Source organism: Musa acuminata, chromosome BXJ3-6 (assembly GCF_036884655.1).
Source record: "Musa acuminata AAA Group cultivar baxijiao chromosome BXJ3-6, Cavendish_Baxijiao_AAA, whole genome shotgun sequence".
Taxonomy (NCBI): domain Eukaryota; kingdom Viridiplantae; phylum Streptophyta; class Magnoliopsida; order Zingiberales; family Musaceae; genus Musa; species Musa acuminata.
Genome location: NC_088354.1, coordinates 35,039,027 through 35,066,871, shown reverse-complemented (window position 1 = coordinate 35,066,871; position 27,845 = coordinate 35,039,027). Strand labels below are relative to the sequence as shown.

The 27,845-nt window shown below is 35.0% G+C and overlaps 1 protein-coding gene across 2 annotated transcripts; it reads right to left on the bottom strand.

Annotated features, from left to right (window-relative positions):
- Positions 1 to 608: 608 nt before the first annotated feature.
- On the bottom strand, positions 609 to 26,427 carry LOC135581010 (aspartic proteinase 36-like). Of its 2 annotated transcripts, none has more exons than XM_065157624.1 (10): positions 25,954 to 26,427; positions 25,719 to 25,848; positions 25,362 to 25,606; positions 23,381 to 23,605; positions 20,585 to 20,747; positions 20,431 to 20,501; positions 19,435 to 19,525; positions 15,156 to 15,231; positions 13,807 to 13,878; positions 609 to 964 (listed from the first exon to the last, which is right to left on the bottom strand). In XM_065157624.1, exons 1-10 carry the CDS (start codon positions 26,190 to 26,192, stop codon positions 819 to 821), a joined length of 1,458 nt encoding a protein of 485 aa, XP_065013696.1. In that variant the 5' UTR covers positions 26,193 to 26,427; the 3' UTR covers positions 609 to 818. The 2 variants fall into 2 exon arrangements, with proteins under 2 accessions (XP_065013696.1, XP_065013694.1); XM_065157622.1 differs by having other exon boundaries at positions 25,939 to 26,335.
- Between the last annotated feature and the right edge of the window lie 1,418 nt (positions 26,428 to 27,845).

Sequence of the window (27,845 nt, the reverse complement as noted above, 5' to 3'; positions counted from 1 at the left end):
TTTATATTAGTTACAAATATTTTTAAATAGATTTCAGTGTTTTTATTATAATGATCAAAACCGTAACAGATCAAAATATTTACAACAAAGGAAAAAAGTAAGTTAACTTTTTTAGTAAATTAACTTTTTGAGAGTTTGTACTACTAAATGCAGAATAAAGGACAATAAGTAATTGAGAGGATCCAAATACGATACATACGTAAAAGTCAACCATTCAAACATGAAAATTAAGAGTAGAAACTTCAATCATTGAACTTCTGTTCACTTGTACCTTCCAAGTCATGCAAAGCTGCAGTGTCCAGCTCGGGATGATGACAAACCCCTAGGCAACCAAATCATGTAGGAAGACTAGACGTCTACTTTCTATAACTTGCCCGAAGACATACCTGGAACAGTACTCCATCAGGCATGCGATGCTCGGTAGTAAATTTGTGCTTGGTCACTCTTTTTCACAAGCATCTTACAGCAGCTTTCTGAATCAAACAAAAAATTTCACTTCAACGGAGACTAATCTGTGCTTCCTAGCAGCTCAGTAACATCTGAAGGTGGAGTGGTAGACAACATCTGGTTTGAATATATCTATAATTAAATGCTTTTCGGATCAGTACTGGAATAATGGAATTTGATAACTTGTAACAAGTTATATCACGGAGTTCAAATAACATTCCAGTGGGGGTGATTCTGCATGAGAACCTGTCTCTGATCTGAAGGATTCTTCAGTACCGAGCAAGAATCACAGCAAGAATATACTGACATCTTTTCTATAAAAGAATATGAATGAAGCAAACTCACTAAACTGATGCATTTGCTGTTCCTGATTAACAAATAAAATAGCACAGGAGGGTTGGCAACAACAACAAAATGGACCTCCCCAGCTGCAATCTTCGGCCAGAAGAAATGTTATGAGCATCAACAGTATAAATTGCTCCACTCTTGTCATCCCGAATCTTGATGCTCGAGGAGCCTAAAATTAAGACAATGTCATCAGTAGCGTACAATTATGATGTCATCTCAGTTTAAGGTTGGAAACAATTCAGCATATATTCCAGAGGGTTGAAATTAAATGGAAATTAATTTCTAAATGGAGAGCAAAGGGACAAAATTGCATAGTAATATAGTGGCATTTCATTCACCTGACATTAAGTTTGAGAATAAAAGGACATAATGACATTATGTTCCACATAACGACAAAATCCTTTTTTTTTTCCAACTTACTATCAACTAAACAATGTCAAGAAATTCCAACAAGAAGTTTATTTTTTCTTCTGTGGTAGCTATGTGGATCCTTTCTCACCATAAAGGACCAATGAACTCTAAGGGTTATCATATTCTTGCTTGTGGTCTCCACCAATTCTTCTTTGATCTTCAACCTTATCACCTCCAATTCAAACTTATCAATCTTGCTTTACAGATGCATTAGTTAATATCCAACATTTTTTCTGTTAACATTACATTTTTCATCATAGCATTGTCATCTCTAAAAAACCAAATTTCTGGATACATTGCCCAATTGTCCAACATGCTAACCCATAAACCTTAATTGGGCTTAGAAAATTTTTTTCCCTCTATTGATCCAAGAACATGCAACTATCACACACCATCTTCATTTCAACAATTGATAAATTCTACGAACATTACTATTTGGTTCTCCAATAAATAGAATGTTCCTAAATTTCTTATCCATACATTTCAACTATGGTTTCTCTCTATTAGAAATAATAAATTTATATTCAATTTTCTTCCCTCATACTCTTAATCCATCTAATCTATCATCATTCTGGATGGTACCAACTTGCTTTTGTACTAACCAGTATCGAACATTTTATGTGGTCCAGTCCAGATGGTTTGGATGTTCTAAATTTAGACCCAGGTATCCAATCTACTTGGCCAAATCTGTCCTACTTTGGGTGTGTTAACAAAAAAGGAACCTGATCAAATTGGGACTCTTGATTGCTATTTTGATAAATTGAAAACATGTAACAGGATCTGGAACAATTTGAATTGTTAATTGACAACTAGAGAAGACCTTTAGTGATGTGCCCAAAAGGGTGCAATCCAGCAGTTGACATTGAAGAGCAATAACAAGGAATCTCAAGATACTGATATATCAATAAGAGTCCTCATCCTGTAAGGTGTCTTTAATACTGTTAAACATAGAAAAACATGATTAAGAGTCAAAATGCCTGCCTTTGAAACACATTTTAACCTGCCTTTGCATTGCCAAGATCAAATGGTTCATGTGGTTGGCCATACAAGTTCACTCCATGGAAGTTCCCCCGAACAAAGGTTCAATCCAACACATTTCCTGCTAATTACACCTAGCTCTTGTCAAAACCTTAAGCCACATTCTCATGCATTGTGCATTGTCAAGATAAAATGATATATTGGCCATAAAAAATAGAGCTCACTCCGTGGAAATTCTCCTAAAGAAAAGGAATCAAGCACACCTACTAATTATACCTTGCTCTTGTCAGAACAAGAGGCCACATTCTTATGCACACCTGCCTGTCATCTCCATTTAGAAGCCCTTTTGGTGATCCCAAGTTATGTTACATCCAACCCTTCTAACATATGGAATATGGGATACCTAAAGGATCATTTGCTTCCCCTCAAAATGGAGAAGCTTTAGAAATGGCCTTCTTCCACTTCATTGATCATCTTGGAGAAAAGCAGTAGATCCTCCAAAAACCCACCTACTCAAGCATATATTGACATGGTTCCTTCTCTTTAAACTCTTTTCAAGCAGGTTTTGTGAATATCCAAGTAGAGACTGATTCAAAGCTACTGGTGGATATATCCTCCAAGCAACACATCGGCGCCCGGATGTGGTGTAAAATAGGCAAGAGTTCTCTCATTGCTTTGGACCAATGAGAGTAAAGAAGTTAGTCCAAGAATATAAGATTAGGTTAACAACTTGGAATATAGGTACACTTTCAAGAAAGAGATTAGAATTGATAAACACTAAGATTAGAAGAAGAATAAATATTATTTACTTACAAGAGACTAAAGTAGAAAAAAAAATCTGAAGAGATTGATAATACCATACTTAAAATTTGATATACTGAAAAAAATTAAACACAAAAATGATGTAGGAATTATTAACAAGGAACTTACGAATAATAGTGTAGATGTAAAAATATCTAGAGATAGAATTATAATTCTAAAATTGGTCAGGACAAAATATTTTGAATATCACTAGTGCTTATGCCCCTCAAGTTGGATTAGATGATCAAACTAAAAAAAGAAAAAGCTTAGATGATATCATTCAAGGAATACCTATAACCGAAAAACTTATAATTGGAGGATATTTGAATGATCATATTGGTAAAACATATGGTAAATATAAAGGGGTGCATGGGGGCTTCGATTATGGACAGAGAAATACAAATTTAGGTATGATTTTGAATTTTACAACTTTATATAATCTTATAATTAGAAGTGCTCACTTTAAGAAAGGACATGAACATTTGGTTACCTAATAAGAGTGATCACAACTTAGTTAGAAAGACTATTTTCTCACTAGAAAGATAAATAAAGTTATATGTAAGAATAGTAAAGTTATACCTGATGAAAGTTTGATGAATCAACATATGTTTATAGTATTAGATATTTATTATAGAAAGCATAAGAAGGGAAAGACAACAAAAACTTTTTTGCAAGGACTAGATGGTAAAATTTTAAAGATAATAAGGTAAGGATTTTTAAAAATAGGATGTAAATGATGGCTACTTGGAACTTGGATGAAGAAAATAATCAAAATATTAATATTTTTTGGACTATGATGACTAATAAGATTAGAAGCTTGACAAAGGAGATCCTTGATGAAACTAAAGATAGAGGTGTAGCCTTAAGAGAGTTGATGGTGGTGCGAGGAAGTTCAAAAAGTCATTTCTACTAAAAATCAAGTTTTAAAGATTAATAAAATTATAAAAATAATAAGAAATTTAAACGATATAAAGAGTCTAAAAGAGAGGCTAAAAAAGTGATTAGTATGACAAGATATAAAGCTTCTGATCATTTTTATATCAAATTAGGTGATAAAAATGGTGAAAACGATATATATCAAATAGCTAAAATTAGGAAAAGAAAGTGTAAAGATTTAGATAATATTAGATGAATTAAAGAAGAGGATCAAAGAATACTTGTTAATGATAATGAAATTAAGGAAAGATGAAAAATTATTTTTATATATTATTTAATGGGCATTCCACATAGGACTTAATTTTAAAGATAAATAATAGTGACAGATTTAACAGTCATAGATTTGTTCATAAAATTAAAGCTAGTAAAGTAAAAGAAGGAGACAAGGGAATAACTTGGTTAACTAGCTTATTTAACAAAATTATGAGATTTAGAAATATATCAGAAGAACGGAGAAAGAGTATTTTAGTGTCAATTTACACAAATAAAGAACATTCAAAACTATTCTAATTATAGAAAAATTAAAATCATGTCACAGAATAAACCTTTAAAAAATAATTTATCGAAAGTAGGATAAGGCTTGTAACAAGTCTTTTTGAAAATCAATTTAGTTTTATGCCTGAAAGATCAACCATAAAAGCTATTTATTTATTAAAACAACTAATGGAAAGGTATAGAGAGAAAAAAAATTACATATTGTTTTTATTAACTTAAAGAAAGCCTATAATAGAATTCCTAAATATTTATTATTATAGGTTATAGAAAAGAAAAGTATATCCACTAATTATATTGATGTTATTAAAGATGTGTATGATAATGTAACTACTAGCATTAGAACTATAGGGAGTGCATCTAGTGAGTTCCTATTAATATAGGATTACATCGAGAATTTGCTTTTAGTCTTTAACTTTTCACATTAATAATGGATGAACTTACTAGTCATTTAAAGATAATCCTCCTTGATGTATATTATTTGTTGATGATATTGTCTTGGTTGATGAGAGCTTAAGTGAAATTAATTATAAACCTGAGTTATAGAGACAAACCATAGAAACTAAAGGTTTTATATTAAGTACGAGCAAAAATAAATAAATATATATATAATATAATTTTAGTAATGCTAGGAATAGGAAGAAGAATATAATTAAATTGGGTAGACACGATGTTCCCTTGAGTAAAAACTTCAGATATATTGGATCAATTATATAGCAAAATTGAGAGGTTGATAAAGATATCATTCATTAAGTAAAATTAAAATAGTTAAAATGGCGAGGGATACTAGGAATCTTGTGTAATCATCGGATACCTTTGAGATTAAAAGAAAATTTTGATAAGACAGTTGCGAGACCAACAATGTTTTATGGCTCAGGGTGTTGGGCAGTTAACAAATAACATATGCAAAAAAATTATATTGCTAAGATGAGAATGTTAAGATGAATGTATAAAGTTACTAAGAAAAATAGAAAAAATATATATTTATATTTGTGAATAACTAAGTATTGCTTCAATAAAAGATAAGATAAGAGAAAATCATTTAAAATGGTACAGGTATGTGTTTAGGAGACTTATAGATGTGGTAGCTAGAAGAAGCAAAATGAATAATGTTACTGGTAAGAGAAAAGGCAAAGGAAGACCTGAAAAAACCAAACTATAAATAAATATTTAAATATTCTAAACGTAACTAAATATATGGTTGCTTACAGATCTTAAGACGAGAAAGAATTATTTACGATGGTATAGATATGTGCTTAGGAGACCTATAGATGTGGTAGTTAGAAGCAAAATGAATAACGTTAGTGATAAGAGGAAAGGTGGAGGAAGACCTAAAAGACCAAACTATAAATAAATATTTAAATATTCTAAACTTAACTAAATATATGATTGCTTACAGATCTCAATGGTGGTAAAAGCTCCATGCAACCGATCCTAAATAGTTGGTACTTACGACTTGTTGTTGTTGTCGTATGCTTTCTAGAAGGAGCCTGTTTGTTTAGCCTCAATTAATAAGGCAAGTAAACAATCTATAAGGACCAAAAGGGCATCCGGCAACAATCATTTCAAAATAAAAAGAAAGTGGTTGTCTACCAAAGAGTTCTCTGTCCTTAGATAGCAAACACTTGGTGCCAAAAACATTTCAAAATCTACTCAAAAGCCCTAAAGACATGACACCTTTTTAATGGAGTTGACATAGTTCAAGTGAAATGGAACAAAGACATTGAAAATTGATGACAATAACTAATTTTCAGTGTAATGAACAGTTAAGCTTCCTGGACTGTCACTCCAAATGATATAAACAGAAGTAAAATCAATTGTCTATCAATATTTTCAGCCTACTAGAGCTTAAACCTGGTGACAGATTGATGCAATATGGGATGACCAGCAACTTTTTGTTATTTTAGAAAGTTTAACAAGCCACAATTGGTTTCTAGACAGTTCAGAACAGGTTTAATATTGGCCAGAACAAGCATAGACTCCAAATGATGTTTGCAATGCACTAACACCATGCAGTTAAAGGTTTAGACTTTAGAGTGTCTTTGACATAACAGCCTGTGATGTCAACAGTAATATAATCATAACGGACCAACACGATTTTCACAGGAGTGTAGTAAGCAGAAAGGCAAACGAATGCATCAAAACATCTAGCAGAGATTGACAAGAGTGTAAGAACTGGGTTTGGAAATTATGAGCGGTGATAAATATACAAGACTGTAAAAGAGAATGCAAGTTACGTACATTCCTACACAGACATGGGCCACGGCAAGTTTTACTCTTTTTTCTTTCTTTCTTTTTTCTTTTGGCATATGGTGCATGTATTTTTTGATCCCATCAATTGTTTGGGGGAGAGAGAGGGGAAGGGTGGAAAATGGGGTTAGCATTAAGCATCAGACTAGGCCTCAAGTTCTTTCCTTCTTTGTCCTTTGTGAGCAGACCTAGTTCACCCTACTAGATCAAGCTGACTAACCAAATAATACCCAGACATTATAAAATTCCTCTAATTTTATATTAAGGTTAACATCAAAACCACTTGATCTCAAATGCTATCCTGGCCTTGTTAAACCACATTTAATTTTGTTCCCTCCCTCCCCTTTCATTGGTGTGGCAAAATCGTGTCAACACAACATCCTGCCATGAGCAAGCTAAGACGAGGGTGTGCTACAAAGCTGATATCCTTGTAACAAAAAAGCATATGAAGTTAAAAGGCAATGAAAAGAATTCTTAATTTTGTGGTAAACTGGTAATATTAAACATATCATAACAAAGAGACTAGCCTCAGGGTAACGCATCATCTTATCGAATGCGCCATTAGAAATGGCGAATGTGCAGGTGATAGAATCCTTGGAGTGTCATTACCTGCATTTAGTTGACCAAACACCAACATCAATTTTGGTCAACACAGTGAACACCTAATCAAGTGACAACAACCGTGTCGTGAAAAGCTCCAGCTATTGTTGTTGAGATCTGTCAAATCTGCTGTAATATGATTTGATATGTCAAGATCTGCTACTATTTGATTCTTGACATGTCACCTTATTTGAAGTGATAGACTAGGATACGAATGCTGATTCATTCCTAGTTGTATTACCTTATTTGTGTACATTTGCTAGTTGTATATTTCTTAGATTAGCACCTAAATTTATTTAGGTAGCTCTTTCCTTTCTTTTCTTTTCTTTTGTTTAACTATATGTATTTCATCCCAAGGATTGAAATTTCGTACCATACCGTAGTTTCGAGATTTGCTCGGTATGGTATGGTACGGTATACCGAGCGATACATTTCGATATACCGCTTGATATATATATATATATATATATAAGTAAAAAAAAAGAGCGACTACCTCGTCGCCCTTTTTGGCATGTGGGGAGAAGAAAGTAAAAAAAAAGGCGACGTCGCCAAGGATTCTTCTTCCTGTGCAGATGAGAAATCTCCAACGATGCCAAGGCCTCGTCGCCTAAGACAAGGAGGAAGAGCGGCGCCGGATCTCCAAGTTCTCCTTTTCTTCTCCCTCAGCTAATACCACCAGGTAGCGGGCGGTGACAATCGATTTAGGGTGGTAACGGGACGAAAACAACCCCAAATGACGGTACTGCCTAATAGCGGGCGGTCCGCGTACCGATCTGTTGGCGGTTCGATACGTACCACCTGGTACAGGCAGTATTATTCGAAATTAAAATCTTTGCTTCATCCTACATACAAATAAAAGAAAGAAATGAGGAACTCTCTTCTTCTATTGTCTTGTTCATGGGATCAGAGCAGGGTTAGGTTCTATTTTTCTTTTCTTTGTCGTATGTGGTATGCAGCAAATTAGTTTCTTCCTCTCGATCTTCATTACCGAAAGTCCTCTCTGGTGACTCTTCTTGTTTCCAGTCATATTGGAAACTCCTAAGTTTGTTTCTAATCTTCCTAAACCTGTAAACACTTAATATTCCCTACAATTTGAGAGTCAACCACTAAATCTCTACCATTAAACTAGGCGGAAGAAATTTTATGGAGTAGTCTCAATCCATGAAGTTCTCTCTAATGAGTAAAGGGAAGTTCAAATATGTGAATGTGGCTACAAAGGCACCAGCCTTGTAAGCAAGGTACATCAAGCATCACAAATTACTATAATAATCTGCAATCTTTATTGGCTGAATTAAACCAATATTAAAATTTGGAGATGGAATCTGCTGCTGACACTAAAAAGCTGAGACACTTGTTGGAGATGGAGAGGGTATTTCAATTCTTATTGGTGTTAAATTCTGAATTTGATCACGCATGTGATCAGGTTCTTAGTAGAGAACCTTTTTCTAATCTTGATGAAGCATTTACCCTACTTCCAAGTGCTGAAAGATAACAGGAATTGCTAAGCAGTAAAGAAACAAATTATGACAACCATATAGTGGAAAACTCTACCTTGACAGGCTCAAAGATACTTCCCAATGCCAAAGATAACAAGAAAGATGGGAGGTGGTGTGATTATTGCAAGAAACCAAAACACACCAAGGAGGCATACTGGAAACTGCATGGCAAACTCAAAATTGGAAAAACAATAAGAACAACGACAGAGGGGTTACAGGAATGCAGGCAGCCATAGAGATTCAAATTGGAGGAAATCAATGGGGCTTTGAGACACCTTTGTTCGGTAAGGAACGACTAGAACATCTGTATGAACTTCTTGGCCAATCTCAAACCACCACAAATCCATCTCCTTCATGTTCTCTTGAAAAACAAGGTAATATTCCTACTGCTCTCCACATTTCTCCTCTTATACTCTCCTGGTAATCTTAAAGTTCGTATTACTGACAGATCTTTGTCCCTAGTTGCAGGACAAGGTTCTGTTATTCTCTCAAAGAACCTAATTTTGAAATATGTTCTACATGTTCCTAACCTATCCTAAATCTCTTAACCACAAGCAAACTCAGTAAAGATTCAAATTGTGTGGTTAAATTTTTTTCATCTCATGGTGAGTTTCAGGATATGGGCTTCGCAAGGATGATTAGCAGTGCTAGAGAGGTTGATCAACTCTATTACTTTGAAGGCAATGCTTCCTTAGATGGACAAGCTCAAGCTGTAGGCAATTTCTCTTCCTTTTCTGATATGGATGAAATAATGTGATGGCACTATAGATTAGGTCATCCTAGTTTCAAGTACATAGACAAATTGTTTCCTTGCTTTTCAAGAATAAGAACATCTTTCAATTTCAGTATGAAATCTGTCAACTTGCCAAACATCATCGTGTCATGTTCCCTTCACAACCATACAAACCATCCTGACGTTTATACTTAATCCATAATGACATTTGGGGGTCTTCAAAGGTCAAAGACATTACTGGAACTAGGTGGTTTATTACCTTCATTGATGATTATACTAGAGTTTGTTGGGTATATTTGTTTGAAAAAAAAAAACTGAATGTTTCAGAACTTCTACAGCATGGTCAACACCCAATTCCATGCCCAAATATAAATCCTTAAAACTGATAATCAAGGAGAGTACTTCAAATCCATTCTTAAAATCTTTCTAATGCAAAAGGGAATAATCCATCAAACTTCTTGCATACATAAACCCCAACAAAATGGAATTGCTGAAAGGAAAAACCATCATCTATTAGAGGTAGCGCGAGCCATTAAATTTACAATAGGAGTTCCTAATTATTTTTGGGAAGAGGTTGTCCCAACTGTATCTTATTTAATCAATAGGATGACAATTCGAGAATATAATTTTCAAAAACCCCTAAACATCCTCCTACAAACCTATCCACAAACCCAAATCTTTAGTAATTTGCCATCCAAAGGTGTTTCGTCATGTAGCATTTATTCATATACATAAACATAACCTCACCAAACTTGATCCACAAGCGAAAAAATGTGTTTTTCTAGGCTTCTCACCAACTCAGAAGGGATACAAATGCTTCGATCCTCTTACAATACAGTTCTATGTAAGGATGCCACCTTATTTCAAAATCAACCTTATTTCATTGAAACTTCTCTTCAGGGGGATAATCATATGGAAGAAAATTTTTAGGTAACTATTATAACCTTGCCTGTGAATTCTCTTTCTGAATTTATTCTTATCACAGATCTATCACCTCAAAATTCACCTACCAAATCCATTCCTCTCACAGTTCTACCTTCGCAGCCACAACTTATTCCTCGTACCACCAATCCAATGTTACAACCTCAATCTATCGTGTTAGAACATGAAAAATCTGATGCAGAGGGAGACTTAGTAATTGATAAACAACAATCAGAGCTACGTGTTTATACAAGGAGGTGTAACTGACATGATTTGGGACAACAACCACATAATGTCTGCTATGAGTCAGCTCCGAGTGCAACTGATCATGAAACTTCAGGTACTCCAGACCATTCTTTATGCCTAGAACTAAGGAGTGAAATTTCGTACCGTACCGAAGTTTCAAGATTCGCTTGGTACGATATAGTACTGTATACCGAGCGGTATATATATATATATATATATATATATATATATAATAAAAAATTTACGACGTCGCCAAGGCGATGTCGCAAAAAAAATGAGGCAGCGTCGCTGAGGTGATGTCACCTATATATATGTGTATATATATATATTGTATACACACACACACACACACATATATATATTTATTTATATAAGTAAAAAAATATCTGCAACATCACCGAGGTGATGTCGCATATATATGTATGTATATATATATATACATATATATATACATATATATGTATATAAATATATAAATATATATATACATACATATATACATATACATATATATGTATATGTGTATATATATATATATATGTATATATATATATATATATATATAAGTAAAAAAAATATCTGCAACATCGCCGAGGTGATGTCGCATATATATGTGTGTGTGTGTGTGTGTATACACATATATATATATACATATACACACATATACACACATACACACACACACACACACACACACACATATATATATATATAAAAGTAAAAAGAGAGGCGAGCCAACGTCGCCTCTCTTCTCCCCGGTTCTTCTCCCCACGTAGATGAGAAGTCGCCGGCAAACGAGAAGGGAGAGCGGCACAGGTTCTCCTCTTCTTCTCCCTTTCTTTCTTCCCCTTCTCCGTCTTCTTTCTTCTCCCTCGGTCACCGTCGATTTACGACGATAACGGGGCGGAAACAGCCCCAATCGACGGTACTGCCCGGTACGGGTGGTATTATTCGAAATTAAAAACCTTGTCTAGAACCCTATGAGTTTCAAGATCTTGATGTTACTATTGCTCTTAGAAAAAGAACAATATCATGTACTATTCATCCTATTTTGAATTTCATGTCATATCACATACTGTCCCTCGTTCAGATCCTTTATTTCTAACTTATCAAAGACAGATATTCCTAAGTCTATACTTGAAGCTCTAGCTATACCCGAGTGGAAAAAGGTTGTGTTCGAGGAGATAGGGCAGTGGAGAAGTGTTGACACTTGGGAACTTATAAACTTAACTAAAGGAAAGAGACATGTTGGTTGTAAATGAGTGTTAACAGTGAAATATAAAGCTGACAGGTCAATTGAGAGATACAGAGCAAGATTAGTGGCTAAAGGATACGCTCAAACATTTGCAATAGATAATCAAGAGACTTATGCACCCGTGGCAAAAATGAGTAGCGTTTGTGTCTTGTTGTCTCTTGTAGTAATTTTTTACTGGCCCCTACAACAGTTAGATATGAAGAATGCATTCCTTAATAGCGAATTAGAAGAGGAAGTCTACATAAATCTACCTCCAGTTTTTGAAGGAACATTAGGGTCTGACAAAGTTTGTAAGATAAAGAGGTCACTCTATGAATTAAAACAATCTACTAGAGCATAGTTCAATGAATTTACTAAAGCTATAAAGAGATATAGATATTTATAAAGTCAGGTAGAACAAACCATGTTTTATAAGCATGTTGGCGGTGGAAAGGTCTCAATATTCATTGTGTATGTAGGATGACATTGTACTGTGATGATCTTGTAGAATAAAAGAAATCAATAACCCTCCTAGCCAAGGAGTTTGAAATTAAAGATCTTGCATCATTAAGATATTTCTTGAGTATGGAGGTGGCTAGAACCAAGGAGGGAATCTCGGTGTCACAAAGGAAATATACACTGGATTTACTCATAGAAACCAGTATGTTTGGGTTGCAAACCATCTGAAACACCTATTGATCCCAACAAGAAGCTAAGTGCAAACACAAGTAGTAAGGTGGATAAGGGACAGCATTAATGCCTGATTGAAAAATCAATTTATTTGTCACATATTAGACCAGATATTGCCTTCGCTGTTGGTGTTATAAGTCAGTTTATGCACTCACCTAATGAAAAGTATATGAGGGCTATCGTTAGAATTCTTCAATATCTCAAACGAATTCCAGGAAAAGGGTTGATGTTTAAAAAGAGAGACAATGCATATGTTGAAGCATCCACAGATGCTGATTGGGCCAGCTGTATAGATGATAGAAGATCTACATCTGGATATTGTACCTTTGTGAGGGAAATTTGGTGACTTTGAGGGAGTAAAAAACAAAATGTAGTGGCTAGAAGCAGTGTTGAGACTCTATTTCGATCTATCGCATAAGGAATATGTGAACTCCTTCCGTCAAAAAGACTTCTAGATGAGTTAAGAATTTCTTGGAATCAACCAATAAAGTTATACTAAGATAATAAGGCAGCAATTAGTATTTCTCAGTTCTCACAACCTGGTACATCATGATAGAACAAAGCACATTGAGGTCGATCGACATTTTATTAAAAAGAAGTTCGATGAGGGATTGTTATGTATATCATTTGTCCCTACCAAGCAACAAGTTGTAGATATTTTCACAAAGGGGCTTCTAAAACATCAGTTTGATCACTTAAATTGCAAGCTGGGGATGTTGAATATCTTCAAACCAGCTTGAGGGGGAGTGTTGAGATCTGTCAAATCTGCTGTGATTTGATTTGGTATGTCAAGATTTGCCACAATTTTATTCTTGACATGTCACCTTATTTGAAGTGATAGGCTAAGATATGATTGCTGATTTATTCCTAGTTGTATTACGTTATTCGTGTACATTTGCTAGTTGTATATTTCCTAGATTAGCACAGATTTATTTAGGTAGCTCTTTCCTTTCTTTCTTTTATCTTGTTTAACTATATATACTTCATCCTGTATACAAACAAACAAAAGAAATGAGAAACTCTCCTTTTATTGTCTTGTTCAATTGTATCGTCTAACTAGAAAAAAGACATATATTTGGACCATATTTGTAACTTGCACAAAGGGTCTTTCTCATGCACATCAAATATTATAATGAATATAGATCAACTATGGATCATAATACAAAATATATAAATGAAATTTCAACAAAAGAAAACAAAATATAGTAGAAGTTGTGACTTACAGTTGTATTCTGTCCATCCAATGACTTGGTTCTCAAGATCATAAAGAACTAACTTGTTTGATAGGACTAGATCTGCAACATAATGTCAAATAATCATGATAGACAAGTACAATTAGGAGACATGAACAAGATGTACTATAATAAATAAGATATGGCCTATAAAAGATGCAAAAAGAAAAGTCCAATATCTTACATAAGATGCTTAGTTTAAACAAGAAATTGTGCCAAAAAAGTTCTACTTCGGAAATAAAATTACATAGAAGAGGTAAGAAATATTCATAGAAGCATTCACCATTAAAATAGAAAATGGATTAAAAGCTCCATTTTAAGTGTATTTCATCTTAAAAAATCATTTTAGTGGAGTTTCTTTGTATATCTTGCATAAGCTCATAATTCTTTTGAACTTCAAATCTGGCTAACAGGCAGTGATGAATAACTAAAAATCTAAAACACACATCAATCTTGAAGGTTTGGTTGGTTTGAATGACAGTGTAAATCCTTCTACTGCTCTGCATCGTAATCTGCTTCCAGCAAAATTAATATGTAGGAAAAGACTTCTTTCACATATGATTGAAATTTGTATATTACATCAGCATATTCACTATACAGAACCAGCTCCGCATGCACTTTCTCTTCACTTCTCTTTTCTCCTTCTATTATTTCTTCTTCTTTTTTTCTTTTCTCTCCTCTCCTCTTCCCTTCTCTCCTCGTCTTAGATTTTTATTTATCATCATTAATCTTTATAATTTGGCCTGGATAAGATCCCACACATCCAAATCCAATGATCATGGGTTAAATCTCATGAGCCATGATGCCTTCTCTCCCTCCTTCCCTCCTTTTCTGTTTTTCTCTCTTGGAAAAAAGGGTCATGCCTTAGGTGGAGTTGTACAGCAGTAGCGTCGCTCCGTTCCTTGTTCACTCCTTTCTTTGATTCTGATACTGTTTCTATTTATTGTTTTTCCATTTCTCCATGGACTGTTGCTCTTCTTCTTCCTGGTATTCTGACCAACTTTGACTAAACTGATACCTTGTACTGGGACCAGTCTCCTGCCATATCGTGTCTACATGGACAAAGCTTGTTGAAGTGCCAAGTCCACACTTTATAGTAACTAAAACTCTAAAAAGTTTAAAATATAAGACCTGAAATAATACAGAAATTTGATAATACAACTAACACATTTTATACTTTTGCTGTTTAGAATGTCATGGAAAAAGTACATCGATGCATAACAGATATAGGTAAACTAGTATGCTGACAATGATAGCAGGGTAGAACAGGATGCAGTGACAAGTGCAAGGGCTATAGGAACCAAGTGTTCCAGAATCTAAAATCCAAAATTCTTGCTTACCTCCCAAAAGAAACATATCTTTTCCATCTTTAGACTGTAACCCACCATTTTGCCAACCAACACAGTAAATATTATCCTGTTTGTTCAAATGCCAAGAATGGAACTATAATATTAAATGTGATACCATTAACTAAAACATGAATGCGGTATAGTAGGACAGTGTCAGAAGAAAATGCTAAAACAAGATAAGACTGCCTGAAAAATCAGGACAAACATAAACAGGATGGTAATTGGAAGTGGTCAGCAACAAAAATTAAAAAAATATATATCATATCTAAAAACTCAGGTATGATCATATGATCAACATGAACTGGAAAATCAGAAAGAGCATTTAAAGCAGAAAATTGTGAACATTTAAAACTTTGGGCAACAGATTCTTGAAAATGAAGGAAAAAAACCTTAACGGAACATAGAGATGCGATATAATTTTGACTCAGAGTAGGAGAAAGAAACTGTCCAGTTCTGGCTTCTAATGTGATTTCCTCAAAGAAAGTCAAATTTCTCTTTTATCCTTCTCTTTCTTTATAAATGACTTAATTGAATGAAGAATATTCTTCACCAAATCATTTGAACAACGTTGTAAGCTAGTTAAATTGTGTACTTTGTCTCTTGTTCAACTCATTCCAACAGTACTGTTTGCTATATACTAGCTAAAATGTGTAGTCCATATATTTCTCTGTTTAGAGGGCAAGACTTGATAGCAACAAGGTTGCTCCTTTGTGATCTGAGTAACCAGGGTTTAAGTCGTAGAAAAAATAAACAGAAATAATGTTGCACATATTGATCATCCCCAGGCCTCTCATATTAGCAGAAATCTCAAGTATTGGTTGTTCCTATTGTCAATTTCTCTTTTTATTTTCCAAGGACCGCACTGTTCCTTCACTCTGGTTTAGAGAGTTCACATATTAAAAGTTACCACTATGAAAAAGCAATTATAAAGAACAACTATGAACAGTATGAAGCAGTCATTACAGAAGAGCAAGAGAATCAACTGGCTGTCTCTCTCTTAACATTTGATCACTTGAACACTGAGCAATTTTTGGTGCTTCAGCATCTGTTTATTCTCATATGCATTAAGTACCTTTTGATATGTGAATGAGCATGAGGGAGTGAACAAAGATCGAAACACCAAGTTTTACATGAAACCAAAGATGACCATGAATAGCAAATATATTACTTACATGCATGGTAGGAAAGCAAAATGCCTATCAGCAAAATTTTGAAACTATTGTTAATTTACAGTGAGGTTCACCAACATACAAGTTTTGCATACTGTGCCTAGGTGACTCTTGAATGACTTTGCTTGAAATTATTGCTCAAAAAACCATCAATCCTCCAGATTTCACTTGCTTTCTTATTCTTGTGCACTATGTCAACTATCTCTAGATCCAAGTAAGTCATATCAAGGATAGTACTAGAAATAGACTGCATAGCATGGTTCATATTACTGATCTGTACCAGCATACTGACCAACTGCCAGTATGGTATATACTACATACCAAGCTATACCAAGCCGTACCAAACATACCACCACATAGTACATTAGGGTATACTAATATACCGCCTATACCGATCCTCTGTCGGATCGGTGCATACAGCTAGTACTGAGTAGTATGCTTCGGTACGTCAAACCTTACTGCATAGCATATATTTGTGGCTGTCTGCATGATCAAACTGCAAATGACATATGCATCCACATTTGTGGTCATATAAAACTGCATAAGCCGCATGAGGTTGTATAATGGTTATAGGATTGACACATAAAGAAGCTTAGCCTAGATGTTAGAGGCTATATATGCTTATAGGATCTACACTAAATAGTCAGCAGTTTTTCTATTATAATTTTATATACTTGCATCATTGCATGTAACTTTCCTTGTTATCCTTCACAGCGTTAAGGTATATTGTTTTCTGGCCACAATTGTAATTATAATGCCTAGAATATATTTCATCAGTTAATTTTACATTTTGCTTTAGAATTATGTATAATAGAACACACATATGCAATCATGAATTGCATATGAACCTTGCAGTTTACAGTGAACCAACTACTTGCATACCAACTATGCCATTTAAACCTATCTTTGACCATAATTAACTGCTGTATGTCATGCACCTTAACACGCTAAAAGCCTATTTTAGTCTAATTTGAGTTCCTTTTTCCCAATTTAAAATTTGGCTAATGACACTGTCTTGTTATCTATAGATCAGCAAACACCACCAGATAATTCAATGTCTCCAGCAATTTTCTTCTCATATGTTTATAGTATACACCCGATTGCAGCAAAAAATCTGTAGTTAGTAGTTTATTGCTCATGATTTCCCTGCTTTGATTGATACCTCCACTATTTTTAGTACCATATTACAGTAAGCCAACTCGAACAAGTTATAGACAGAAAATGCCACTGCATCTACTTTTCCTGGTCAATATCTAACACAGTTGTCATATTCTACACATTGCTAGAGTAAAATATTTAATGCACATATGTTTCATGATATTTGAGATGCATATGGCTGGTGAAGTTGACACTATAGATGAAATTGATCATGAAATCATAAAGCAATACACTAGAAAGTGCACATATTTTTATTGATCATTGATAACCAACATCAGCAAAGTACTTGCGATGAGAAACCAATAAGAAATGTGCAACTTATTTGACTAGTTCCATGTTTTTCTTTCATGCTATCATCTTACCTTTCTTTTTGCCTTCTTATCTATTAAAGTTATATCTTGCTGGCTTCAACTTGGCACCCATCTTCTTTTTTTTTTTCAATCATTGATCACCAATTTTCCAAGAAATTATATTTCAAGATGCTTGACATAGCCATAATGCAATCATCAAACACCAATACTAACTGGAGATGTGCAGGATATTTCATTGAAGTATCTGAATTTTCAAGTAATTTTTTTGATAATCATAGGCTTCAGTGTAATTCTCTCAACTATTTAAAATACTGCCCATACTGGTTGGTAAGGATCAGCATTTACTGATTAGACAGCCAACTGGGCTTTAGTCTGGTTTACTTCGCTTCTCCCCTCCTCCCCCAGCGATGGCTCTCTCTCTCTCTCTCTCTCTCTCTCTCTCTCTACGTACGTATGTGTGTGTGTGTGTGTGTGTGTCCCCTTTTCTCTGCCATTACCGGCACATTGTCAGTAAGTCCACGTTGGTACCAAACTGAGATTTAAACCTTACTTCTAGAAAGGGCCCTCTTGTGGATTTTGATCATTTGGCAATCAGAAATAAAGATAGTTGACTTGAAGTGTCATTATAATATTTATTGTTTTGAAAAATATAGACACTGCATTTTTATTAAATTTAAAATGATAACCTTAATCTAAATTCTTATCGGTGTTAAAAGTGTTGGAACATCATGCCATTAGAAGTTAATTTCTTGATGATAAAGCAAGGATATTAGCAAATCATGAACTCATGACATATTCCATCTACTTGGCGCAACAACCAAGGATATCAACAAATTTCACAGGCAGCTAAGTTGAATTGCACACGTGGTGTTGGCTCCAGAGCTCCAGAGCACCTAATCAACAATTAACTCGATGTAGACTTTTTTTATATATACAGTGAATACTGTACGATAACATCCAGCGTCCCGTAAACCATGGACTCTAGTGTGAAATGGGATATAAGTCATTACCCATCCTTCAAAGGGGGCACCCATGTATTCCTGGTACGAGATGGTATATAAGTCATTACCCATTCCTCAAACGGGATACCTGGGAATTTGTCTTCAAAGGGCAATATGCATATGGTCTCAAGATGGTAGTGAGATGATATAAGCATTTAATAACTCTTGCTTAGGATATACTACAAACAAAGTAGCACAAAATTGTAAATTCTGAAAAAGAATTATGCTGCCATGATCAAAATTTAAGATACAGTGAATGAGCTAAGTATCCAATTTTAGTTTTCATAAAATCAGTAAAATCCTTAGCAGAAGTGTGTAAAAGTGTAACTAACATACTACAGGTAACTTTCACTGGTGATGAGATATGAGTTACCACAATGTTCTACAAAGAAATAAATCAAATAAACAGAAGCAGAATTCCATGTCAAAAAGTAAAAGCAGGATACCCCAATCAAAATGATATTTAATAACATTTATTTCAAGTACCAAATAGATATATTAAAAAGAAGCGCAAATGCAAACTCAAGAGTAGAAAAAGGATGAACAAGAACAGCTTGCATAACAGCACCCAGCAAGCTACATAGGATATGACCATCATTATACTAAAAATAAAATATATTATCAAACTTACCCCATTTTGGAAAAGATAATCATGAGGATATACATTCAGCAAAAGTGAGTTCTCAAAATGAAAAACAACTTCCGGGAATCCATCATCCACACTGTAATCAATGTCGAGAACAAACACTTAATAATTCTTATCTGATAATTAAATATCCTTATCAAAAGAAATGGCTAACACATTAGAGGTCTAACTAGATATAATGAAAATTCTTTCAGTAATTTCTGAGACATTTAATTGGCATTCTGGTGAAAAATCCAATCCTCCCAACCAAGTCAGAACAATTTAATTTTTTCAAAACCATTCAAACAAGCAATCAACTCATTTTATGTATGAAAAGATAAAATATGGACAAATAAAATGGAAAAATAAAGTCAACTATAGTTCCACATTTCAGATTGATGAAATTTCGTTATATCAGTTTTTACTAGATTGTAACTGAATTTATATATGCAAAGCATTCGTGGGCTTGGTCAAAACTGAACTACCAAAGCAATATTATATCTGGGCTGACTACAACCACATGCACAAGTTTATGCTCTCAACAATTGTACATGCTGAGTGCACTGACATGAGTTGTGTCAAGTCATGTCACAATATTTTGAATAATGGATCACCATGTTATGCCATCCAGATTATTATAACTGGTGATCCAATCTCATTGATGTTATTTAGTTCTACATACACAAATAATTAAACATAAATAAAATCTGTAGACGTTCCGACCATCGAATCCTTCAAGAAAAGCGAAAAAAAACATTACATAGTAAAGAAAAAAGACACACGAGTTCATGAGTTCATAGCATTCATCTTCTATCCCAACACTTTAGATGCATATTAATTTGAGAAAAATAACACACTGTACAACAAGAGATGAAGTAATACCTAAGCATGACATGCAATGACAAAGATTTGATGATCACCCGTAATCAGTCAGTTTCATATTTAACTGCCTGAAATTGTGAAACAATCTTTAATTGGAACTGTTAGCCAAAAAGATCATACCTTCCAGTATATCGGAAACATCGAAAGTCCTGATTGGTGAAGAAATTCAAATCTGGACGATTAGAGAGTACCTACAAAAAAAATGAACAATGACTAATATACGAAAAGATCTTCAAAAAAAAATCTACCAAAACCAAGAGAAGAAGTCTTTTACTGCATTCATTAGTGCGTTATAGGCAACCTCTGGTAGATAAGACAATGTTGTACCACTATCAATTATAGTCCCTTTCTTGTCACCAGTGTCAAATAAATCAGTTGGAAGCTGCAGAAAAGCTCCACCAACTTCAATTGCCTTCAAATTCACATTGTAATGTGGCCTGAAACAAAGCTAGACTTATTTAGCAGAAACAGAAAAATGATCAGACACATAAAAGCTAACAGATGGAATTATATGAAAAAACATAAAAATGCACAATCTAAAAGTTGATAACTTCATACTACAGTAGATATTAATTGCGTAGGCCAAATATCATATCACATCATCTATGTTTTTAGTTAACTAATAGTAAACTTCAGATGAAATGATCATTCTTGCAACCCTAGAAAAAGAACCTGCAGTCAGGAAGAGAAACTATCTAAGAGAGAAAATTGACAGAGCTGTAATACTAGTAAATTTTGGTGATTCACAACATGGCCTTCAACCAAATTCCGGCAGTATTCTCAGTTTTTCTAAATATATTTTTTGTAAATATTTTTTCAGGAAGAGCAAGGGTTTGAAGCAGTCCCAGTCTGGTAGATAATTGACAAAAACATGTATGTGCCCTCTAGTACTCATGATGATGATTATTTTAAATATTCTTGGCATGGACAGGAAAGGTTATAGAAGTTTATGTTATATTTTCTATCCACTATTCACTTTCCCCTATTATTCAATTAGAAATGGATATCAAATATCATATTAGATTCCGAAAACAAGCCAATATGAGCACATTCTATAAGGTTTCTGGCATCAACTGATCCAAGTAATTCTGAGAAACATATATAATGATAGTGCCCAAAATGCAAGAATATGGTAGAGGAAAAGTAAAAAAAAAGGTTTTAGTAAAAAGTAATAGTGGCTCATTCGGGGTTAAATGAACCAGAAGATAAACTGCATTATGATTAAGCATAGCCAAATATTGGAAGCTAACATTGCCAACGAATAGGCGCCTGATTACTATTGGCCACCAAAATGAAAAAAGAATCCATTTGCAAAAGATTTGTTACCCACATATAACAATCAGATCAACATTCTTAATTAACCAAGTATGTGATTGTTCAACCACAGTACGTCTTAGAAGGTCATGCAACCTAAATATTAACAAGAACTTGCATCTTCATCATTCTCCAAGACAATGTATGCAATTTCGAATAATACCACCCGGTACGGGCGGTATGTACCGGTCCGTCAGCTGATCGGTACACGGACCGACCGTTACCGAACAAAACGATATATATATATATATATATATATATATATATATATATATATATATATATAAAGGAGGCGGCGTCGCCTTTTATAAATATATATATATATATATAATCTTTTATATATAAATATATATTTATTAAATTTATATATATATATATAAACAATGCGACGTCGCCCCGCCTGGGAGAAGAGAGAGGCGACGTCGCCGAATATATATATATATATATATGTGTGTGTGTGTGTGTGTGTGTGTGTGTGTGTGTGTGTGTATATATATGTGTGTGTATATATGTGTATATACGATACGGTATACAATATCGTATCGTACCGTACCGAACTAACATCAAAACTCCGGTACGGTACGAAATTACGAACCTTGCTCCAAGATATATATTACCAAGCCATTTTTATTTAGGATATCAAAATTAAATTTCTTTTTTTCTAGTTTACAATATAAAAAGATACACTCCTGCAGACGCAAAAATGACCTAAAAGTTCAGGGAAATAGTTCCACTGCATAAGGTGTTGCACTGCGCAATATATACCAACATGGCAACATCCAATCCACCAAGTCAAGACCAAGGGTACCAATGGTACCCAACCGAAAAAAGACTTGTTTTTAGTTACATAAGACTAATTTGAGGATGAACAAGTCGAATTAAATAATTCCAAAGTACTAGTTCAAACTAAATCCTAATCTGTTGAACTAAGTTCTTCGAAGGCATGATCAAAGAGGGGCCATGAAACAATGGAGCAGTCCTCAACACGGATGCATAAAAGGATTCCACCTCAGAGTTATATTGTAAGAATATTTGCCACTTCCGGTTCCTTTTTCTTCAAAACCTTTTTGATGGCACACCAAATCTTCGCATGATTGTGTACTGCCCCCATTTACCAGCTGGTAGATGCAATTTCAACCAAGGAAATCTTTGCTATAAGGATTAACATTCAGCTATTACAGCAGATTCACATGATTATCACTATTTACAAGTATAATCTAACTCTAAATCAAACTAATATAAAATTTCTCAAGATAATTTGGAAACTTACATATTTACACTCAAAATCACATCTAGAATACAAGATTCTGCTTCATTAAGGTTGACTTAGTTTCTTTTTATTTCTGATGTATCATGGCAAGGGTAGCATTCAGATACCAAATGCAACTAATGGATGAAGAAAAGTGGTACATTGTTGATTCTCACAATGCAAGTGCAAAATTAGAAAAAGGTCTAAAGACCATGAATTTGACAGATCTTCTTCCCAGCTCAAATTATCTGCTGTAACTTTAAGCCTTGACTTGAAACATGAGATTTGCCTATACATCTAAGGCACCAAAACATGATAGTGAATATTCTCATATCAAATATACCCCTTTTTGCCCATGTATAGATCTACAGAATGCCACAATTATCACAAATTCAAGAAGAAAAAAATATACTTAAAATGAATTCATCAACATCTTAATGATTTTAAATACTACTAAGATGAGAAAAAGGGAAAAGATTAACAGCTAGTATCTGTAGCATAACTTACTGATCAGGCACCAAAGGTGTTGTTTTCACTTTTGGCTGTACTACGTGTCCAATAGTGAAGATTCCTCCTCCATTAATAGTATCTAAACAATGAGCAAATATCTTGCTCACTTTTCCAGAAGAAGCTAACTGTGAAATCATGGATGAATTTGACTGTCCAAAACCAAGAATTCCATCAAGTGCTTCACTTGATGAACCCAAATCCCCAGATTGTTGGGCACCACACCTGTCCAATATCATATTATCCTAAGAAAAAAAGACCAACTAAAAAGCACATAACCACCAAATAAATGAAGTTAACTAAAAATTTTTTTTTTAAATTGACATCACTGAAGATGTACAATAGGATCTTCAGAGATACATGGCAAACTAAAAACAATGAGATGAATGTATTTGTTTTTATAAAATATAAAAAGACAGGAAAGATTGGTAGGTATACAAAAACTCCAATTTGTTACTCAGAAAATAAAACTGCAACAAAGAGTCTATTATAATGCCAAAAATCACTAAAACATAGTGTAACAATTTCCATAATTCACTTTCTTAAAAAATATGCCAACATCTTTAAAAGCTTCTCTTGACCATGAAGGTACAATAGAGAGCACCAAAAACAAGATATGGCTCAGTCAAAGATGTAATAAAAGATAAAGACTGGTTGCAAGCCTGATATCAGCCCTCCATAGAGCCTATTCCTTTCCAAGTTTAGGGCCTTTAGGCAAGAGAAAGGTTCAACTTAAAACCTATAAGTTTAGTTGATGATTAGAAAGTTTATCACATTTGTTGCAACTTAGGCATAAGCAACCAAATAGCAATCATCAGAAGGCTTGAGAGTTCACAAAATAAGAGTGATAATGAATCAACAGTGCAAAATAATCTGAAGCTCAGAAGGACTGGCAAGAAGTCTTAAGAAACAATTTAACAACAATAACCCAGCACCATCAATCTAACTAGGGTTGCTCCATAGGGTTGAAGACTTATAAGTCACCTAATCAGATCAAGACACATGACAAAATCCTTTCTTTATTCTATTGGATGCCCCAACACCACGACCTCAACCTAACTACCACCATCTCCAAATACAAGCTGCGCTCACCCCCCATCGTCACACATCTTCATTTGGTATTCATCTTTTTGTTAGCTTACTGACATCGTCTACCTATCATATGCAACCTTAGACACTTTCATAAATTTCAATCTGCACATCACCTGTCTCTAGCTTTAACAGTCCCCATTTCTGGTGCTTCGGTCATCTTTTGCCTTTTTGCCTGATCTTAGGCCTTGACTCAACCTCCCTAGATGAAACTTGCACCACTCATCAGGTTGCACAAAAGACCCGTGGTTGCAATGCACCTTTTCAACAAGTTGTCCAAAAAAGCATCTATAATCCATCATGAACAAGTTAAAAAAAGTGACTTGAACCTAATTCATGAGCAACCCAACTAGACAAATTACATAGGTCAAGCTATAGTAAGGAGCAGTTGATCCAACAGGAAAGGATCATGGAAGATAGAACTATAAACAAACACAACTGTTTGAATATTTAAATGGTTATGCAAGTATGAACAAATCAAATAAATCTGTGTGCAATACATATTCACTTCCGTAAGATAGCAACAAATGTATCAGCAACTTAAGTACTCTAAATTTAGGGCATATTTTACCAGTCTGAAATTGGATTGATACAAGAGCTGATGATGTTCTCCACTAAATCAAGAATTTCATGTATATTCAATCTTTATGTATAACTTTGTGTTTACATAAGTGTAGTACTAACACTACCAAATAATACTGAAGTAAGATACTCGGTAGTAATTACTGTCAAGGTTAAGCAAAGCATAAGCATCCACCGTTTAACCATGCCCATAACTACAGTGAAAGTCATCAATACTTAAACCACAATCCTAAATCCTTATGCACGACACAAAAGCACTACTAGCATTGATGGATCAACTATCAAATTGGCAGCTAAAATTAGAACTCACCCAAATGTAACACTTGCATTGACCGGTTTTGTTTGGTGATTGCCAGATACTTGATTATACTGGATGGTGTCTGTCACGAAATAACCAGAAGTGGAACTCCCATCACCATATATCACACTATACTGGCACGGCAAACTAGCCTCGCAGCCAGGAATGTCCCCATACGTGGACACGCAAAATTTCTCCTGGCATGATACCAAACTGCCACTCCCTGATGCCTTGGGGTCATATAACGTCAACTCAACCTACAACGAGTAGCCTAATTCTTAATCCCATCACTATAAATTAGAGGTCAACAAAAGCAGAAACAACAGACACGTCCAAAATCCAAGGAAAAGAAATAATTAGTCATCATACACCGAGGTCGCTCTTCCGAGGGCAACGCTTGCAGGAGATGCAATTCACCCAGAGGATGTCGCTCCCCGTGTCGACCTGCACGTAGTACTTTTTGGACGGCATCCCGATCCCAATCTCCGCGAAATACAGCCTGCAGACCCACCCAACGACCCCCCAAAATAAGACCAAGTGATCAAAACGCAATCCAACCAAGAACGGTTACCAAACACAGAACACGAACGGGCAGCGGTCGGACCCGGTATCGGTGGGGAGGCCGAGGCCGCCGAGGGGGAGATCGACGGCGGATAGGATCCGGCTGTGCCGGCGGCTATCGTGGGCGCGGAGATCGCCGACGGTGGGCCTGCGACCGACGAACTTACGCCGCACCTTGAACACCCCAGTGGCCCGCGCCGATGTGCTCAACGCCAGCAGGACCAGCAGCAAAATAAATCCAAGAAGCAAGCATCGGGAAGAAGGCCTCCTCGGAGACATCATCACCAGAGAGGCCCCGAATTCCTCTGCCCACTATTCCTAAAGCATCATCATCGTTTTCCCGTGTGGTGGATATATAAATTACGCGAGATTGGGAAGAAAAGGGAAAGAGAAAGAAGAGTAGAAGAAGGGGGAAAATTTTGACCGCCCCCCTCCCCCCACCCCCCACGAGCGCGAGGCCGGTAAGAAGTCAGCAAAAGGGAAAGCGAGAGGGGAGGCGGAGAGACGAAGACGGTGGTGAACCTGTACCGTGAAAAGGACGGAGAAGATTGACGGTTCTATTTGATATTCCCACCCCATCACCTCCCTAAAACCGACTCGTTACTCGTTAGGGTGTTTCGTTAAACAATCAACGGAGTTCAATTGACACGGCTTTGCTTAAAGTCGGCTTTATCTACCAAACTATGCATTATTTTTCTCTGTGCGGGAACGAGGTGGTGAGCCAATTCGCCTCGTTGGCCACGTATCTTGACGTTATTGGGATGATATGGTGAACGGTGCGTTCATCGCACGCTCTCGTTTCATCGCACGTTATTGGGATGGCACGATGTGGCACGTGGTCCACATCAGACGCGTGAGGCCGCGAAAAGTTTTCGACTCGACGTGTTGACCGATGGCTCCGAGGAAACGCGTGGGGGCGATGTAAATGAGCTAATTATATATTACCCATCTACTTAGTTATTTTTAATATTTTGATTCTTATATTTTAAAATATTATATTTAATATTTTATAATTATAAAAATAAAAAATAAATATAATTTTAATATTTTCGTTGGATGATAATGAATGATGATATAACTATTGTGGATGAGTAGTGATAAGAGATAACAATCACTCTATATTTACGTCTACAATAACACGGTTGTTGAGTGACTCTCACCTCTCATCATTGTTCTCCTCAACCACAACAATGACCTATAACTTTCAGTGATACTATCATCCACCACTGACGTCATCCACTGTGGGAATGTTGAAATTATCTTTTTGATATTTATTTTCATATTTTTGTTAGTAAAATTAACGACGTTATGATAAATACAAATAAATATTTCACTTTGTGATTATAGAAATATAAATATAACTTTTTAAAATATAATAATAGAGATACTAAAAATTAGTTCTACAAATAAATATCACATAACAAGACACATTTAGATATTTATGTTTTTGTATTAAATATAATAAACATATACTAAACTTGCCCCAAGTATAGCATCAAGATCGTTGTCGCAAAGGTCATGAATCCCAAATAGTATTATAAATTCGAGATAATCTAGTATATAACATGTATAGTCAATAGTCATGCAATGCGATCTACTCTTATCGATTTAAGTTATCAACAAATAGATAAGATAAAAGGTGTATGATAAAAATCATCCAAGTGTATTTGTGAAATAAAATCCTCAGATCCTAGAAGTGCAGGATTCTCGTCATAGGTTAAAGTCAAAGTCTTGTACCATAGTGACTTTTTGCTGGTCAAACGATTACAAAGGTGGCAATCATTTCCATGTCTCTAAATAATCCACAGAGAATTAGCAATAAGGGTAAGTAAACTACTTGTAGAGTCTTTGTCAAAGTCAGTCCCCTCAGTGATCCAAGAACCTAATGATATCCATATCGAATCATACAATATTAATAGTGGCCGGCAAAAGCTT

What these genes read in the sequence shown, in the direction of transcription:
- LOC135581010 (XM_065157622.1), bottom strand. Translation starts at nt 26,192, where the DNA reads ATGATGTCTCCGAGGAGGCCTTCTTCCCGATGCTTGCTTCTTGGATTT. An exon ending in ACCGGGTCCGACCGCTGCCC is followed by an intron (nt 25,849 to 25,938) that starts GTTCGTGTTCTG and finishes GTGGGTCTGCAG; the next exon opens with GCTGTATTTCGCGGAGATTG. An exon ending in TGGATGGACAGAATACAACT is followed by an intron (nt 965 to 13,806) that starts GTAAGTCACAAC and finishes TCTTAATTTTAG; the next exon opens with GCTCCTCGAGCATCAAGATT.